General features: G+C 43.8%; 1 protein-coding gene across 4 annotated transcripts in view; it reads left to right on the forward strand.

The window, feature by feature from the left end:
- mtmr14 (myotubularin related protein 14) overlaps positions 1-18,784 on the forward strand; it is a 106,427-nt gene that overhangs the window by 71,363 nt on the left and 16,280 nt on the right. For 3 of the 4 annotated variants that reach the window (XM_070549092.1, XM_070549093.1, XM_070549094.1), the window contains one exon: positions 6,388-6,594. The exons of the other annotated variant lie outside the window; for it this stretch is intronic. In XM_070549092.1, coding sequence (XP_070405193.1) covers positions 6,388-6,594 — 207 coding nt within the window. The remainder of the gene's footprint in view (positions 1-6,387; positions 6,595-18,784) is intronic. 4 annotated transcript variants of the gene reach the window in all.

Genomic DNA, 18,784 nt, shown 5'->3' on the forward strand with positions numbered 1-18,784 from the left:
CTCAGAGATTTCCACGTTCCTAAGAAGTGTGTGTGAGCAAACCCTACTCATGCCACCCAGCCTGGTCCATTCTGACCCAAATGTGAAACTGCCATGAGTGGGCTATTGACACAAGATTTGCACCAGATGTTGCAATCAAACAAAATATTGAATTCATACAGCGACATCAAAAACTGTAAGCATACAAGTTGAGCCATAAATATTAAAACGACAAAGGGAATAAGTATTAAACACTATTTATTTAATACATTGTAGAAAAGCTGTTGTTGGTGATTACGACTTTTACACACCTCTAGTATGAAGAAACCAGCCATCTATGTCTCAGGAGTTATTCTGGACCATTCTTCCACACAGTCTTTAAATATTGAAGGTTCCTCGTGGTTCTTTTATGAATTCTGATCTTCAGTTCTCTCCATAGATTTTTATGGGATTTAAGTCAGGTGATTGACTGGTCCATTCAAGCAACCTGATTTTCTTTGAAACTATTTGTTTCCTTGGCCTTGTGTTTGGGATCATTGTCTAGCTGAAATGTCCACCCTCTTTTTATTTTCAGCTTTCTGTTTGGTGGCAGCAAATTTTTATTCAGACTGTCCCAGTACATTTCTCCATTCATCCTTCCTTCAATAATATGAAGTATTTCCGTTAGGGCTGGGTGATACAGCCTAAAATCAATACCACGATATATTGAGGATTTCACCTCGATAAAGATAATTGGACGATAACTACAGGTATGCGCAGCAACCATATTTGTCCACTAGATGGGGCTGTCACATGTATTACGTTGACTCACATTTTACGTGACTCAAGGTTGTACAGCTTCTTAAAGGGACATGAACGCTGCCAACTTACGCACATCTTTTCATTTTTTATTATCAAATGAGTTGACATGGGAAAAATCATCTCAATAAGAGTCCAAATTTTCGATAACAATAAATTATCAAATTATTGACCAGCCCTAATTTCCATACCCTTTGCTGAAAACCATCCCAACACCATGATGCTTCCACCCCCAAACTTAACTAATGGTGTTTGGGGTGCAACAGATCATCATTGGCACCTATCAGAAATTTCCATCAATGTAGAAAATGTAATTCTTGGTTAGTAAATGGAGATTACACGTTGTTGTTTGTTCATCAATAAATAAGTATAAGGGACATTTTACATTTTGAGAGGGAGTACCATCAAGTCAGCAAACAGGCTGGACAATATTCTTTAAGTAGGAAAACGTCAGTGACTATAGAGCTAATGTGAATATTTGTTTTATTTGCAAGCTAGCATGTCTAATTGTGCCCATCTTTTCTAAAATGTCCACCATGAAAATATTTCTTAATGTTTCCCACAATCATATCCATTTCTCCTTCTCTGTCAGCCATTGAGGAAATAAAATAAATAAAAGTATTGACGTGCGCAAATGGTGACATACATTGCTTTTAAAACTAGGTGGCAGTAGCTTAGATCTGACCATCTAATCAGAGGACTGAAAACCCTTGACATCTTTGTGAGTCGGCTGGCTGGCCCATGTGGTGATTCTGAAAGCTGATTGGTTCAAGTATTAACTCCCCTGCTTTAGGGAGCCTAGGTCACGCCCATCTACTTCCAGACCAGAAGTCCCCAGCTGCCAAAACCGAGAGCTTCATTTCCGTTTTCGGCCCGGCTTCCCCACAGTCTGTCCCATGCTAGACATACACATCCAACAATGTACTGATTGGCCAGCTGAAGTTCCAGTGGGAGCCTGATATTCGGGTAGAATCAGCAAGCGGCGGCTTCCCGCATGCACAGTTTTTGAACAGTTGGATGCAGTGGGATAAACATCTTCTCTGACTGCAGTTTGGACTGGCTCTTACGTAACATTTAGCAATTTGAGTCTTGCACAATCTGCTTTCACTCACCTTGAACCTATCCTCTGCTACACTGGGTTGCGGGTAGGGTTGTCAGGGTATGAAAATGTAACCTCACGGTTATTGTGACCAAAATTATCACGGTTTTCGGTATTATCGCAGTATTTTTTAAACGGTGTTGCATATGTTCAGAAAGCATTGATAGTCCTGTTCTACACAAACTGAAATAGTTTAGAAAAGGTTTAACAGTGTTTATTAAACCTAAAATAACACAAAGCCTTAGCAAAAGTGCAACTTTTCACAAGTAAATGAACAAATAGCTTCTTTTTCTGGAACATGTTACAGTAGTCAGTGCAGGTTTAAATGATACAAATCCAAACATTCAAAACATAAACAATATGTAAACAAATCAAAGAAACACCACTTGTTTTCTCATATACTTGTTTTCTTCATTATCAAAATGAAAATCTAAAACTCCAGTCCACACTTGACTTGAGCACTGTACAAGTCAACCTTTTTTTTTTTTTTTTTTTTTTTTTTTTTTTAACGTGTCCTGTCTGGCTGTGAAGCAAACAGAATTGATGTCTGAATGCTGGTGACAAGCCTTACAGATTTACTCTCAGGTGGAGCATCAAAGCGTTTGCTTTTAATGTCACGCCTGATACTTAAAACTTTATTGTTATTGTTTTTGAATGCTTTGTAATTCCGACCAGACACGGAGACAGAGGTGAAAGAGACAGGAAAAGAAAAGGTGGGGAGAGGGGGGAGGGGGGGGGGGGGTTTCCACAAAAATAAACAATAATGAACAAGAGTCTGCTTCTAGACCTGCAGAAAAAGACAAAAAAAAAAAAACAAAAGGACACAAAAAAGGGACACAACAACAATACAACAAGATCTAGCTATCACTGCTATTCACCTTGATGAAAAAAAAACAAAAAAACAATATATATATATATATATAATCAACATTGCTTAACTGAAGAATCACGATAATAAATCACAACGCATTAAGTGCCCACCATAGTCTTAAGACCTGTGTTTAACGTGCCCAAGCCCATACTTTTGAGAGCACCATGTGAGCACCTGTGTGTGTACACGCGCTTGTTTATGTAAGGTTTCTCTATAGGAGCGTCCAACAGAGAGTGTGAGGGACCACAGATCCACCCCCAAAGATGCGCAGGAGACGGGGGGCGCTAGAAAGTCCCGAGGGGCCACAACCAGCAGCCGGCAGAGTCCCTGGAGATATCAGCGGCAAGCCCACAGACCCGCCCGCAGCCTCCCACCCCCTAGCCGGCCGAGCCCGGGACCCAGCGACCCGGGATCCAGGGGCGACCACCCCCGCCGGGGACCCAGCAGAGCCCAGGGACCCAGACCCCACCAGGCAGCCACCGGGATCTATCAGGCAGATGCCAAAATCTTAAACCCCCGGACCCGGTTGCCACGAACACTCAGGCAGACCAAGGCACAAGCCCCCACACCAGGTGTGGCAGGGAGAGGGGGGACAGAAATCTATATCATCAAGAGAAGTTCCAGGAGAGGGGAGGACCCAAAGGCCCCACCTGACACATACAGTCATACACAAACACAGTCACACACTCCCTCCCTCATGCTCACACATGCACATACAACCCAAGACTTACAAAAATGCACGCCGGACACCCACTCATGCTCCCCATACACACCCTATTCACTCTGGTCCCGGTACTGCTGCACATTGGGTACAACCATCACCGGTAACCAGAGTTTGACCCTTTCTGCTGGGGTGCTGATGAGCAGGCTCCCCCGCCCAACGCTGAGCACAGCAACCCACCACCCCAGACCCCAACCAGACGGCCAGATCTCCCTCCTAGCCTCCAGCCCCAGGAAGCCTAGCAACAACAGAGGTGGCTAAGACCCCTAGTCTCCCTCCGCCTGCTCCAATATAGTGTTGTGTGATCATGAGGTGTATTCCATGGCTGTGGTGAGTGGGCAGTGCGGGCATCATCCGGCCTATGCCAGCTGATGCCACCGCACCACCCCACTTACACCCTCAGCCATCAGTGTCTAAGTGCGGTTTAAAATTGGAAGTGGGCACCGGCACTCGGGAGGAGGCAGAAATATCCCCCTGCCAAATGCCGTTGAATGTGCTCACTCCCAAGGCCCTAAGTGTGTGTTTGTGTGTAATGTCGTCAGTGGAAGTGTATAAGGTGCAAATAAAATTGGGGGGCAGGTTGCCACAGGAATGCGGAAATGGGGTCCATACCCGCACTCCCTGACTTGCCCACCCCCCAAGGTCCTATGTGTATGTTTGTGTGATGATGTGAGGGAGCAGGAGGAGAGAAATATGCGGGGATGGGGAGGAATGGCTGGTTGGGCTTAGCCCTCCAGGGAGCCAGCTCCCCTACTGGCCCCAATAGGCACCTCTGTTGTCAAACTGCCACCCAGGGCATGGAGATACCAGCCCATCCTGCCAGGGCCCAAAGCAGCAGCATTACAGAGCCTCACGGAGTCCGAGGGCACCAACCCAGCCCCATCCCAGCAGAATATCTATGCCCACCCCTGCATTTGCACAACTTCCAGAATATATAAGACATGGGACATCCAGGTAAGGTTTGGTCCTCCCCCTCCCCTGTGATGGAACGGCAGAGGAACCAAGGTCTACCTGATGCCCCCGAACCCGGGCCAGGCACTGCTGAGTGTCCCTACCTTCTTCCCGGCAGCATACATGTCAGGACCCGACCCCCAAGGCCCCGCCCAGATCCCCACACGGGGCCCGCCACCCCCAAACCCCGAGCCCCCAGGCCCCCACCCAGACCCGCCCAGGGCTATTGCAGCCGCCAGGCAGTGACCCATGGCCGCCGCCAAGATCCCCAAGGGGCCCCACTCACAACCGCCAGCAGTCCACCCCCCGAGGCAACCCAAATACCTCCAGAGGGGGGCAACAGCCCCCCAGTCCCAGACACCCCCAGTGAACCCACCTCCAGGGAACATCCGGATACTCCAAACTCAGACCCCACACCCCCCCACCCACACCATCCCGCAGGACAACATCAATGGCCCCCCACCCTCGCTATGTGATGGAACCGATCAAAGGAGCCCTGAGTTGATAGTCCTGTTCTACACAAACTGAAATAGTTTTGAAAAGGTTTAACAGTGTTTATTAAACCTAAAATAACACAAAGCCTTAGCAAAAGTGCAACTTTTCACAAGTAAAGGAACAAATAGCTTCTTTTTCTGGAACATGTTACAGTAGTCAGTGCAGGTTTAAATGATACAAATCCAAACCTTCAAAACATAAACAATATGTAAACAAATCAAAGAAACACCACTTGTTTTCTCATATACTTGTTTTCTTCATTATCAAAATGAAAATCTAAAACTCCAGTCCACACTTGACTTGAGCGCTGTACAAGTCAACCTTAAAAAATATGTATTTAAAATAAATAGCCACTTTAAACAAATTACTAAAATAACTACTACACTATGTAATCAAATCCAAATGTTCAAGTATAAATGGCATTGAATAAGTAAACAAATCAATGACAAGGAACTAATTGTATATTTCTCTTCATCATCAACAAATAAGATGCTTCATCCAGCAACAGGGTGTCCGTGACACGGTTTAAATGCTGGCAGAGGACGCTGCGGCTGCAGTATATAGTGACTCGTTTCATTCTCCCTCAACCAAAAGTCCTCACGTCATGCATTTAAGCTAAAATGCTAATGTTAACTTACCTTGCACTGGCTGTAGAGACGTGGGTGATGGTCACGCAGATGTGCCATTAGATTCGAAGTGTTGCTGCCTTTTGCAGACACTTGTTTCCTGCACGTTCTGCAAACGGGATAGCCGTCTTCTATTAACTGTCCCTCAGCATTTTTCAGAAATCCAAAATATGCCCATACTTCCGATTTAGTCTTCTTTGAGGGCTGATGGATGTCCTGGGCGCTGCCGTCTCCTCCTTCGGCCATTATTTCAGCTTCAAAGTTTTGGTTGCAAACTAAAAAGTGCGTGTGCGCGGGAACTTCAGCAGAAGTGACGGTGGCTGGTAAGGGTCACCGCGCCTAAACCGCGGCCACGGTAAACCCACCGAGATAATTTAATTTTTTTAAAAACTGGACGGTTATTTTTATTGTCAACTTTTTTACCGGGGTTTACCGCTATACCGGTTACCGTGACATTGACAACCCTAGTTGTGGGTGTGCACAGCTCCAACACACTGACCTAGTGCTTTGCACTGATGCCAGGCACAATGTAGTCTATCTCCTCGTTTAGAAGTGTCTCCAACTTATGTTATGTGGATTGGGAAGCACAAAGGAAATGTGTTAGGATCCATCCCTACAACACAGCGTGATACTTCTGGACATCTGGATGTGTTTGTGCACGGTTTTCTAAGTTTGAATGTACGTGACTTTTTAATAGGAAACCCATGCAAGTCTTTGTACTTGAGGGCGCAGGTCTTTATTCAACACTTTAGTGCTCTAGGTTAACCTCTTGAAATGAGCATTCTACTAGGCAATACGCCTTCCACATCCTTTGATCTTCTTTGTCTCTCTTACCTTTTTTTCCCAGGTTAGCAGCAGACCACACCAGGTCCGGGTCCTCCCTGTCCACAGACTATGGGAGTTGGCAGATAGTTTCTGGTTGTGGCAGTATCAATGACCACACCCACTTTCCTTCACATCTGACCTCAGTTTCCTCTAACTCATCTGCTCAGACCTCTGCCTGCGACCCTCCCCTTCCCTTCAGTTTTCAGGATGAAGGGCCCAGTGGACGAATGTGAGTAAAACTGGAATAACTGAATTGTCACTGTGTGACGTCAGGCTGACAGCTTCAGGTTTAGTCCTGCATACTAACCCACGTTTGTTTTAGACCAAACACAGTGTCTCACATCATTTCATATTTGTTTTAGTGGGGAGGTGTTTTTCTAACATTCTTCCTGGCTGATCAGATCAAAGTTCTTTGAAAATTCAAATAGGTTTAAAATTTTACTAAATAAAAGTTTACTGAAGCAAAGGAAGGCAGCACTAGGGGTCAGTAATGTTCCATGCCAACCACCATTCATAATAAGAGCACTCAATTTCATTAGTGGACATGGTAGTCCACTTCCAGTCCAGGTCAGCAGTTGCACAAACAAAGGTCTTTGACAATCTTCATCCAATCCAATCCAATTTTATTTATAAAGCGCATTCACAAGGCATTACAACCAAACAAGGCGCTGTACACTAAAAATGTTGGTTAATTAAACAGGCGTTATATAAACATGTCGAACACAGATAAAAGATAAAAAGGAAATACAAGAAAATTCCCAAAAATAACAGCTAAAAATCATTAAGACACAGGGTGAAGTAAAAATAGGAAAAAAAAACATTTTACAAAGAACCTCAATAATACGGAAGTCGATAATTGTGGAGTCAGTTTATAAACAGTGCAGATGTCAGTGAGGTTCATAATTATGTGGTATAAGCTAGGTTGAAGTGTGAGTTTTCAGGCGTGATTTAAAAATGCTAGCTGTTGGTGCTAGCCTCACTAGCAGTGGTAATGCGTTCCACAGCTTGGGTGCACAGACAGAGAAAGCCCTTTCTCCCCGGCTTTTTAAACGAGCATTCGGAACAGCTAGGAGGAGCTTATCTTCAGACCTGAGAGCACGCGGCGGGTTGTAGTAATGGACAAGTTCACACAGATATGGAGGAGCTTGATGGTTCAAGGATTTGTAAGTGAGAAGCATAATTTTGAAGTTTATCCTGAACTGCACGGGCAACCAGTGGAGAGATTTCAGAATTGGAGAAATGTGTTGTCTTCTGTCAGCTCCAGTCAGCAACCTAGCTGCTGAGTTCTGGACCAGCTGAAGTCTAGAAAGAGCTGCTTTACTGATGCCATATAAGCAGGAGTTAGAGTAATCCAGCCTTGAGGTGATAAAAGTGTGGACCACCGATTTCAGAAGACGTACACTCAGGATGTGCTTTAGTTTTGAGATGCGTCTTAGTTGGTAAAAACATGATTTAACTGTGTTATTGACCTGGGCATCCATCTTCAGAGCCTGGTCCATTTTTACTCCAAGGTTGGAGATTACAGAGGATACATTAGGTGAGAGATAGTTGAGGTCATGTTGATGAGTAGCCGTGGTACTGTAAGGACTGAAAACGATTAAGTCAGTTTTGGAGTCATTGAGATGGAGGAAGTTATCAGCAAGCCATAGCTTGACCTCACGGATACAATCAGACAGAACTTTCGTTGATTGAGTTGGCTTAAATGAAAAGTAGATTTGACAGTCGTCAGCGTAAAGATGGTATGAGACAGCGTGCTTTCTGAAAATGGCTCCTAAGGGCAGTATATAGAGGTTGAACAGTAACGGGCCGAGTATTGAACCTTGTGGGACACCCCGACGTAGAGGCTGTGACTCGGATGAACAGCCATCCAACATGACCCTAGCAGACCTGTTACAAAAGTATGACCTGAACCAATCCAGGGCTGTGCCTGAAATGCCAGCCCAAGTGTGAAGTCTTGTGATCAAAATGTCATGATCGATCGTGTCGAATGCTGCAGATAGATCCAAAAGTACCAGAACCACATGGAAACCTGAATCTAAAGCCAGAAAAATGTCATTAAACACCCGAACGTGAGCAGTTTCAGTGCTGTGCTGTTGTCTAAAACCAGACTGGCAGATGTCCATTACCTGAATTTCATTTAGATGTTTCATCAACTGTGCATAGACTATTTTCTCAAGGACCTTAGATAAAAACGGTAATTTGGAAATTGGTCGTAGATTAGAGTAATCGGTGGGATCAAGGCCGGGTTTTTTCAAGATTGGTTGTAGAACAGCGTGTTTAAAGGCACGAGGAACTTCAGCCAATGTCAAGCTACTATTTATAATGCCTAGCACGCTATTGCTAATGAAAGGAAACACCTCTTTCAGGAGTCGAGGTGGGATAACATCATCTGGGGAGCCAGAGGGTTTCATGGCTGCAACAGTTTTTTCTAGATAAGGCAAAGAGATGGGCTGAAAGCTTTGAAGTTGCCCGTGAGAGGGGATAAATGAATCTGGAACATGGTTGGTTTGGTGAATCTGAGCTCTGATTACAGTAATCTTATTTAAGAAAAACTGCAGGATTTGGCTACACAAGTCAGCGGACACTGAGGGAAATAGTTTTTGAACTGGGGAAAGCACTGCATTTATGGTTCTATATAACACACCTTGATTGTTTGAATTAGCCGTGACAATGCTTCATGCTGAGAAGTATCCTACCGCTGGTGTCGTTCCCTGGTCCTGTTCTCATGGCTCATTCTTTTAGGGTTCTTGCCCATGTTATTTGTATTCCTCTCCAAGACCTTGTTTTTTCTTGGGCCCGTTGTCATTCATTAGCCCCACCATGTGCTTAGTCTCCTTGTTCTCAAGTTGCATTGTTATTTGGCAACCTTGTTCGTAGGCCTGACCCTTTTAGCCCCCTTGTTTCGAAACCTCCTTGGTTTCAGACCCCCCTTCTTCTAATGCTCTATGATTCTCAGGCCCTTTAAGCTTGGTTTATGCTTGACGCATTTACTTTCCGCTTGGTGATGCGGCTCGCGGATGGAACGCGCTTCACAACTCGCAGCGTTTATGGTTCATGCGGCTCAGCGTCCTCGTCTTTTCCGACAGTGTGAGCTATTTCTCTCCAAGAATTATTAACATGTTGATCACGGTGATCTCTGAGAGCTGAATCATACAAATGTCTGTATTTACGAACCTCTGACTACTAGTTCTTGCCGGTCCATCATTTTTTTCCGCGTCCGACCGTCTGCGTGGTTAGAAATTTTCCGAGGTGCGCGTTGCGGAAATTTTGGGCCGTACGGAGGCGCGGTGGAGGGGCGTGGTTGTTAAAATGACGCAACTTTTCCGCGCGGAGCCGTGCGGACCTCGCGGACACGTCAGGCATAAACCAACCTTCAGGGTCAGGCACTATCATTCTATTACATCCTTGTTTTTAGGCCTTATCCATCTCAGGCCATGCTGTTTACATTATAAAGTTTGTTTTTTTTAAAGACGTCTGCTCCTTTCAGGTTATACCTTATGTTTTTTTTTCTTTAGACATGGACTTAAAATTGTTTTAATCTTTGTTGGTAGATATTTTTCTGAGCTTTGTATGTTGTAATATTTTCTACTGAACAACTAATGAGATTTTTCTACATTATATTTGATAAATAATTGGTCAGGAGATCTTTATTGCAATTACTATTAATGAATCATAAAAGTTAGAATATGGAACATTTAAATAAAAAGCAACATTTTTAAAAAATACCTCCACGGGGCGTTCTGAGGTGTGCAGAATGAATGTACAGTTTTTCCTTTTAAAGCTATATATAAACAGATAAATACTCAAATTTTTATTCTGTCGGGCACAACACTGTGTTTATGTTTACGTCTACCAGCCACTAGAGGGCACCATTGCACTAAGAAAGCATTAAAATAAGAAAACATCCAAGTTGTCCTTTCATTTTTTAGGACGTACACAGATTAAAAACGTGTTTATATTGTGACTATACTTAAAAGTAGCAACGCTATTTCAAGTTGTTTACTCCCTCAGTATGCAGCTGTGAGCCGTGTTCAGGTGACGGAGCAGGCAGGCGGAGCCTTCAGCAGGTAGGGTAACTTTTCTCAGCATAACACCTGTAGCTCCAGCACTGGGAGCAGGGTCCAACCAGCCGTGGGGCGTATTAAGCACCAGTGCTGCAGGAGAACTAGAAACCCCGATGCTTTGCAGTTTGTTGGAAATTTCTTTTTGTTTATTAGCGAAACTTTCTCGCTCGGCTGGCTCTGCGTTTTTGTCTGACTTCACTGTGAACTGTGATGGTCAGAGGTGAACTGGGGATTAATGGAGACCGGTGATTTGCTTTGTTGCTGCCCGAAGGGAAAGGCCGACAGTGAAAGTAGCTTGTGTGAAAGCAGCGAATCATGGAGCTGTGTCCAGTATGCTGAACACTCAGTTGCCACACATTACAAGTGTCTGCAGCTCTGCCTTTGCTGTCCAGTTTAAATACCACCAAGCTGCAGAAATCTTAGCTCTTCTGAGGAGACATGCTAGCTCTGTGTTAGCAGGCTTGCTAACAGCGGCACTCGGTGCCTTGAGTCCTTGCCTGCTGTAAATTGTGTGACGTTACTGCGTTGTTTTCCTACAAGAAACAAATATTGATGTAGAGGGACTTATTGAAATGAAAACCAAGCCATTTTTATTCCATTTGAAACTAGGGCTGGGCGATACGACGATTTTAGACCGTTTTACGATCTACACATCTGACGGTCTGTCATTTTTGAGAGACCTTTTTATCACGATTCACATCTCTGCTGTTGGATTTCTGCCTCTGAATGAAAAGGGAACTTACCCCAGGCGAATGACACGCCTTTGTTTGACCCTTAACCATCAGAGTGAGTCATAGTAATATATTAGTGCCCCGCTTGTTTTCACCTTTGTGAACAAACATGGCTTCGGCCGCGGCTGAAAGCGACAACGAGGTTTTCGTTCCGAAGAGGAACGCCTCGTCCGTTATATGGAACTGGTTTGGTTTTTCACCAGATGACAAAGAGCAGCGAAAAGTCATTTGCAAGGAGAGCGTCAAGGCAGGTGATGGCAACACCACAAACTTGTTTAATCACTTGAAAAAAAGGCATCCCAAACAATACAATGAGAGCCAGCTGGCAGCTAAAGCTAAAAAGCCTGCGGCTGCAGCGGCTAGTGCTTCTTCCAGGCAGCAAACGCTAACAGAAACACTCACAACTCACTCCTTACGACAGAGACAGCAGACGATGGAACAGCGTGACAGATGCAGTGACGCACCACTCGGTTAAAGATTTGTGTCCCGTGCGAACAGTAGGAGCTGATAAAAACATTGGATCCGCGCTACGAGTTTTCCAGCCACAAGTATTTTTCGAACACTGCCATTCCACGCATGTACGCTGAATGCAAAGTGAGAGTTGCAGAAAATATTCAGAATGTGCAGTTTTTTGCTACCACAAGCCATCTCTGGTCCAGCCGCACATCAGAGCCGTATTTGAGCTTAACTATCCACTACATGAGCAACTGGGAGCTACATAGTATTTTGAACAAGTTAATGTTTGCACAATACGTTTGCAATTGACATGTTTGCACTTTAAATATGTTTACGATTTTAATTTATGTTAAGTTACTTGAAAAACGAGAAAAACTGATTTTTGTAATTGTTTCTCTCAGGGCTTTTATCATCTCTGGTGTGAGTTTAAAATATAAGTGTGTTAGCACTGTGCTGATTATCCCCAATATGAATAAATGTTTATTTATTCAATGTTTCTCTTCTTTAATACGCAATTGAAGTTATGCTATCCATGGATAAAAAATCGTGATAAAATCGAAATCGTGATAAAATATTGGAAAAATCGTGATATTCTATTTTTGCCATATCGCCCAGCCCTATTTGAAAATCTCTATCTCAGAAAGAATTTAAAAAGTCCTGTTTTTTGTTAAAAGGTTAAATCCGATTTATTTCTCCCCATTCTGACCCTTTTGGACAAGGAGACAGAAATGAAAGAGAAGATGGGAGAGGAAAGGAAGGAGTGGTGGTGTGTGTGTGTGTGTGTGTGTGTGTGGGGGGGGGGGGGTCACAAAAATAAACAATAAAAGATGGACAAGAATCTCCTTCTAGACCTGCAGAAAAAGACAAAAGAAAAGGAGACACAAATACAACAGAACCAAAATATCACTGCACTAACAACATGAGGATGTATGACTGACAGTTTTTGCTGAAAAGCACACGGTAATAATTCCTAGTGCATTTAGTGCCAACCACAGCCTTAGGTTTTGTGTCAAAAATGCCCAAGCCCATCCTTGTGAGAGCACCTGTGTGCATACACATGCGTGTGCGTGTAAGGTGTCTTATAGGTGCAGCTTGATAGACGTCGCTACAAATGATCAACAAGATGTGATATTCCATATAAATATAAATGATCAATCTGATTGGTTTAAGTATCTCAGGGTCTTGTTCACGAGTGAGGGGAAACTGGAGCGTGAGATCGATAGGTGGATTGGTGCTGCGTCTGCAGTGATGCGGGCGTTGTACCGGTCTGTCGTGGTGAAGAGAGAGCTGAGTCAGAAGGCGAAGCTCTCGATTGACCGTTCGATCTACGTTCCTACCCTCACCTATGGTCATGAGCTTTGGGTAGTGACCGAAAGAACGAGATCGCGGATACAAGCGGCTGAAAAGAGTTTTCTCTGCAGGGTGGCTGGGCTCTCCCTTAGAGATAGGGTGAGACGCTCGGTTATCCAGGAGGGGCTTGAAGTAGACCCGCTGCTCCTCCACATCGAAAGGAGCCAGTTGAGGTGGCTCGGGCATCTGGTCAGGATGCCTCCTGGACGCCTCCCTGGTGAGGTTTTCCGGGCACGTCCAACTGGGAGGAGACCTAAAGGTAGACCCAGGACACACTGGAGGGACTATGTCTCTCACCTGGCCAGGGAACATCTTGGGATTCCCCTGGAGGAGCTGGCCCAAGTGGCTGGGGAGAGGGAAGTCTGGGCCTCTCGCCTTAGGCTACTGCCCCCACGACCCGAATCCGGGTAAGCGGATGAAAATGGATGGATGGAATCTGATTGGTCTTTGAATATTTGATTTAATATTATCTTAGTTTCTTTGGACAATTCAGGGAACACACACTTCATATCAGGGCTGTGCAGAGACCTTTGAAGGGGCGGGTGCTCAAAGGTAAAAAAGGGGCACATATAGAGCAAAGTTTTTAAACAGATTCACGATCCAACGAGTTAAAAAATTCAGATAATGAGACCCTTGGTTTCAAACAACATAATGTAAACTAGGAAAATATGTCATCAATTAAGGTAACATTATTTCATAAACAGTTGTTTTCATTTTTAAAGCTGACTTATGTTACAACCACATTTTTGCCCCTGACCTGAATCCAAGTTGTTTGATTTTTGATTATCTTCCAATACTGAGTCCTGTTCTGATACCAGGTGGTGATGCAACGCATTATAAAAGAATAAAAAAATGGAGAAAGTCCCATAGTCATCATCACATACTGGTGATCTCATTGGAGGGGAGTGGTGAGATGCAGCAGTGGCTGGGCTCAGGAACAATTTAGTGGTTTAACCCCAATCCAACCCCTTAAAGCTGAGTGTCAACTAGGGAGGCATTGGGACCCTTTTTTAAAGTCTTTGGTATGACCTGACCGAGAATCAAACCTGATCTCACAGTCTCAGGGAGGCCACTACCACTAGGCCACTGAGCTGGTCTCAAATTGTCCTTCTATCTGTATTTGTATTCGAAATTGACTAAAGACGGCTCATGTAAGAGGTGGTAACATATGAGTAAAATAAATGCAACCACAGAAAGTTATCCAGCGTGATCTACAGCTAGGATAGCAGAGATCTTTTCCTGTCTGTAGGAAATTCTTGATCTAATTCCATGATCTCACTCTGAACTTTACCCTCAACCTACCACACACACACACACACACACACACACACACACCATCTCTTCCTGGGCAGCAGAACATTTATCACATGTTTAACTCTCTAATGACCATAAGTAGAACTGGTATTTATTTTTTCCGGCTGTGAAATAACACCAAAAAGTGCAAAATGTTTGTAACTCTGCTCCTTTTTTTCAGAACAACCTCAGCTTTCAGTTTCTGGTTTGTATTTAGTGTTTATGCTTATCAAAGTCTGCAAAAATGCAGCTTAAATGAAAAAAAAAACCACAGATTTGAATTTTCTACATTTATTACTAAATAGGAACCTCAAAAGGACTTGGTCAGACTATTTCAAATGAACAATTTGAACTCTGAACTTTATTACAGTCAGAAAACCGTGTGACCCCTGCCTCGTGTTTACCAGTTTAATGACCGCAGCCTGTCTGTGACCACAGGTCTGTGCTCTGGTTCAGAGAATGGCATGAAGTAAAAATAAATACTAGGTAACATAAAATAACACTCACACATCACAACTGTATCAGCATAATAATTATTGACAAGCCAGATAAAAAGTAATAATGAAGGATGAAATCTAAACATTTCATGACAAAAAGTCAGCTAACTGCACAGATATAAAATAATATTTTCAGCTAATTAATATTTATTGTACGTTTAAATGATACTGGAATGAAGCTTAATCTTACATTTAGTATATAGTTAAGTGTTAAATAAAAACAAGTTTGACTGTAATCAGTCCCTCATGTCACCAGAAACTTCTGGCACACCTGATTAAGGTGGATTTTCTTTGTGACGTTTCCATAATGTTATAAAAGCTGCTGATGCAGATGATTAATTACAGTTTGGCAAAAAAGTATTTAGTCAGCCACCGATTGTGCAAGTTCTCCCACTTAAAAGGATGACAGAGGTCAGTAATTTACATCATAGGTACACTTCAACTGTGAGAGACAGAATGTGAAAAAAAATCCATGAATTCACATGGCAGGATTTTTAAATAATTTATTTGTAAATCAGGGTGGAAAATAAGTATTTGGTCACTAACAAAAATTAAACTCAATACTTTGTAACATAACCTTTGTTGGCAATAACAGAGGTCAAATGATTACTATAGGTCTTTACCAGGTTTGCACACACAGTAGCTGGTATTTTGGCCCATTCCTCCATGCAGATCTTCTCGAGAGCAGTGATGTTTTGGGGCTGTCGCCGAGCAACACGGACTTTCAACTCCCTCCACAGATTTTCTTTGGGGTTGAGGTCTGGAGACTGGCTAGGCCACTCCAGGACTTTCAAATGCTTCTTATGGAGCTACTCCTTTGTTGCCCGGGCGGTGTGTTTGGGATCATTGTCGTGTTGGAAGACCCAGCCACGTTTCATCTTCAAAGCTCTCACTGATGGAAGGAGGTTTTGGCTCAGAATCTCACGATACATGGCCCCATTCATTCTGTCCTTAACACGGATCAGTCGTCCTGTCCCCTTAGCAGAAAAACAGCCCCAAAGCATGATGTTCCTACCCCCATGCTTCACAGTAGGTATGGTGTTCTTGGGATGCAACTCAGTATTCTTCTTCCTCCAAACACGACGAATTGAGTTTATACCAAAAAGTTCTACTTTGGTTTCATCTGACCACATGACATTCTCCCAGTCCTCTGCTGTATCATCCATGTGCTCTCTGGCAAACTTCAGACGGGCCTGGACATGCACTGGCTTCAGCAGCGGAACACGTCTGGCACTGCAGGATTTGATTCCCTGCCGTTGTAGTGTGTTACTGATGGTGACCTTTGTTACTGTGGTCCCAGCTCTCTGCAGGTCATTCACCAGGTCCCCCCGTGTGGTTCTGGGATTCTTGCTCACCGTTCTCATGATCATTTTCACCCCACGGGATGAGATCTTGCGAGGAGCCCCAGATCGAGGGAGATTATCAGTGGTCTTGTATGTCTTCCATTTTCTGATAATTGCTCACACAGTTGATTTTTTCACACCAAGTTGCTTGCCTATTGTAGATTCACTCTTCCCAGTCTGGTGCAGGTCTACAATTCTTTTCCTGGTGTCCTTCGAAAGCTCTTTGGTCTTGGCCATAGTGGAGTTTGGAGTCTGACTGTTTGAGGCTGTGGACAGGTGTCTTTTATACAGATAATGAGTTCAAACAGGTGCCATTAATACAGGTAACGAGTGGAGGGCAGAAAAGCTTCTTAAAGAAGACGTTACAGGTCTGTGAGAGCCAGAGATTTTCCTTGTTTGAAGTGACCAAATACTTATTTTCCACCCTGATTTATAAATAAATTCTTTAAAAATCCTGCCATGTGAATTCATGGATTTTTTTTCACATTCTGTCTCTCACAGTTGAAGTGTACCTATGATGTAAATTACTGACCTCTGTCATCATTTTAAGTGGGAGAACTTGCACAATCGGTGGCTGACTAAATACTTTTTTGCCCCACTGTATCTCCGTCCGTGTCATTCTCCGCTCTCCCTTTGCGGTTCGCTCCGTTTCCTGTGATGCTGAAAAGCTGGTCTCCCTCTAATAGCGATTTTCGGAATAACATGAATTACATCGTGTAATACCTCATTGGAAAGCTCGTTTTATGTGCTTTTAGAAACTGTTGGAATTATTTTAATTTGATCAGCCATTCAGATGGAGAATCTCTCGTGCCCTCTTTTCTGTCTCAGACATGCTGTCTCTGCTCAACACACACACACACACGCACGCACTCACAAACACACACTTACTAACCATGGACTCATGTAAACAAAAGCTCTGATATTAAAATCCATCCAGCTGACGTAATGCAGGCAGAATAAAAAACTAACAGCTAGATGAGCGCAGACTCCTGCCGACAAGTAAAACACTGGTTTCAGTCGTCTCCATGGCGACAAATTTAGAGCGACAGCAGGGACAGCCAATCATACGTTGGCATGACGCAGCCGAGCTTATCTGTGAGTTTGTGGGCGGGTCTAAGGGTTCAGCTTGAGGAGGCTGCCTCCACATGGTCCTAGTGCCTAACCTTTATCCAAGTATGACAGTTTTGGATGGTAAAATCTGACGGAAGACCGGATAAAGGGCACTTTGGGCACTTCGGACAAAAGGTGCAGGTGCTTAAGCACCCTCCGCCCCCCACTTCTGCACGTGCCTGCTTCATATTAATTCAGACAGAGTCAAGAATATAGTTTATAAAAATTAATGTAATTCCATATGTAATGGGAAATAGTAGAGTGAGGTGGGCTAAATAAATTGCTTTAAAAGCTATTTAGGCCCGAGCAGCGAAGCGCTGCGAAGGCCTATTGTATCTGCTCCGTTTCTTTTTTAGGCCCGAGCAGCGAAGCGCTGCGAAGGCCTATTGTATCTGCTCCGTTTATTATTATTACGCTTTCTTTTTTCTTCCGCGTCTTTGGGTGGCCTTTAGGGGGTCTTAGCATATCCAAAAAGTCACCAAATTCTGGCCCAATATAGAAAGTGCGTGAAATTTACGTATTTCACTGGCGATGTGAAAGTTGATAAAAAAGTGGCTCGACAGCGCCCCCTAAAGAGTGAAAAATACCCCTCTCCATAAAGCTTAGTTTATCGTACAGTTATGAAATTTGGTATACTGGTACTACTCAACAGTCCGCACAAAAAAGCCTCTTGCAACCATGGTCAATATAAAACAGGAAGTCGGCCATTTTGGGTTGAAATGGCGATTTTTAGCCGTTTTGGCCATTTCTAGGGTCTATATTTGGTTGAACAGTTTCGTCATTTTTCGTACCATAGTCTCAAAAATAGTGTGCCATCGAACAGAAGCGATGGACGCTTCAAATGAGAAAATAAAATTGACTTTTCGTAAATACTGAAGGGGCGGGGCCAGGCCTCAAAGTTCGAGCACTCGCCAAAAAAATTCAAATTGCTATAATTTCACAAATGAAAGAATTACAGTTAAAGTAACTTTCTATGGATAATCGTCATCGCCCCCCGAAGACAAATGAATGGTCGCTGGATGATGTCACACAAGCCCCGCCCCCTCAGGACTTAAAACGTCAAGTTTTACTGGGAAATTTTCCAAAATTCGCCCTGTCGAATAATCAGCCCGAATTTGTAGCAGGTAACTGAAGAGAAGTTGGCGTTGCTTGACGTCACTTTATGGGTGTTTTCTGCAGAAGGCGGGGCTGTGGCGACGCGGCGAAGTCAGGCGTACCGCCGTGACCATACATGTGCCTCCCATGTCGTCATTTCTATAGATACAGTCACGAAACGTCTTGTGAGTGATCCTAGTCCGGCCCCCCAAAAGATCTCATGTGAACATCAAATGGGCGTGGCCTATTTTCTGAAATAGCGCCCCCTAGGTCCATTAAAACTGTCAGCCCCAAGCCATGCTTTGACTGAGGAGTACGAAATTTGGTACACTAATGTGGGGTCTCAGGACCTACAAAAAAGTCTCTTTGAGCCAAGTGCAAAGTCGCACAGGAAGTCGGCCATTTTGGTCCAATTACTCGATTTAGTGGTTTTCACACACGTTATTAGGAGAATGATGTCTCGTCGTCCTTTCCACCTAT

This window comes from Nothobranchius furzeri, chromosome 3 (assembly GCF_043380555.1).
Source record: "Nothobranchius furzeri strain GRZ-AD chromosome 3, NfurGRZ-RIMD1, whole genome shotgun sequence".
NCBI classification, from domain to species: Eukaryota; Metazoa; Chordata; class Actinopteri; order Cyprinodontiformes; family Nothobranchiidae; genus Nothobranchius; species Nothobranchius furzeri.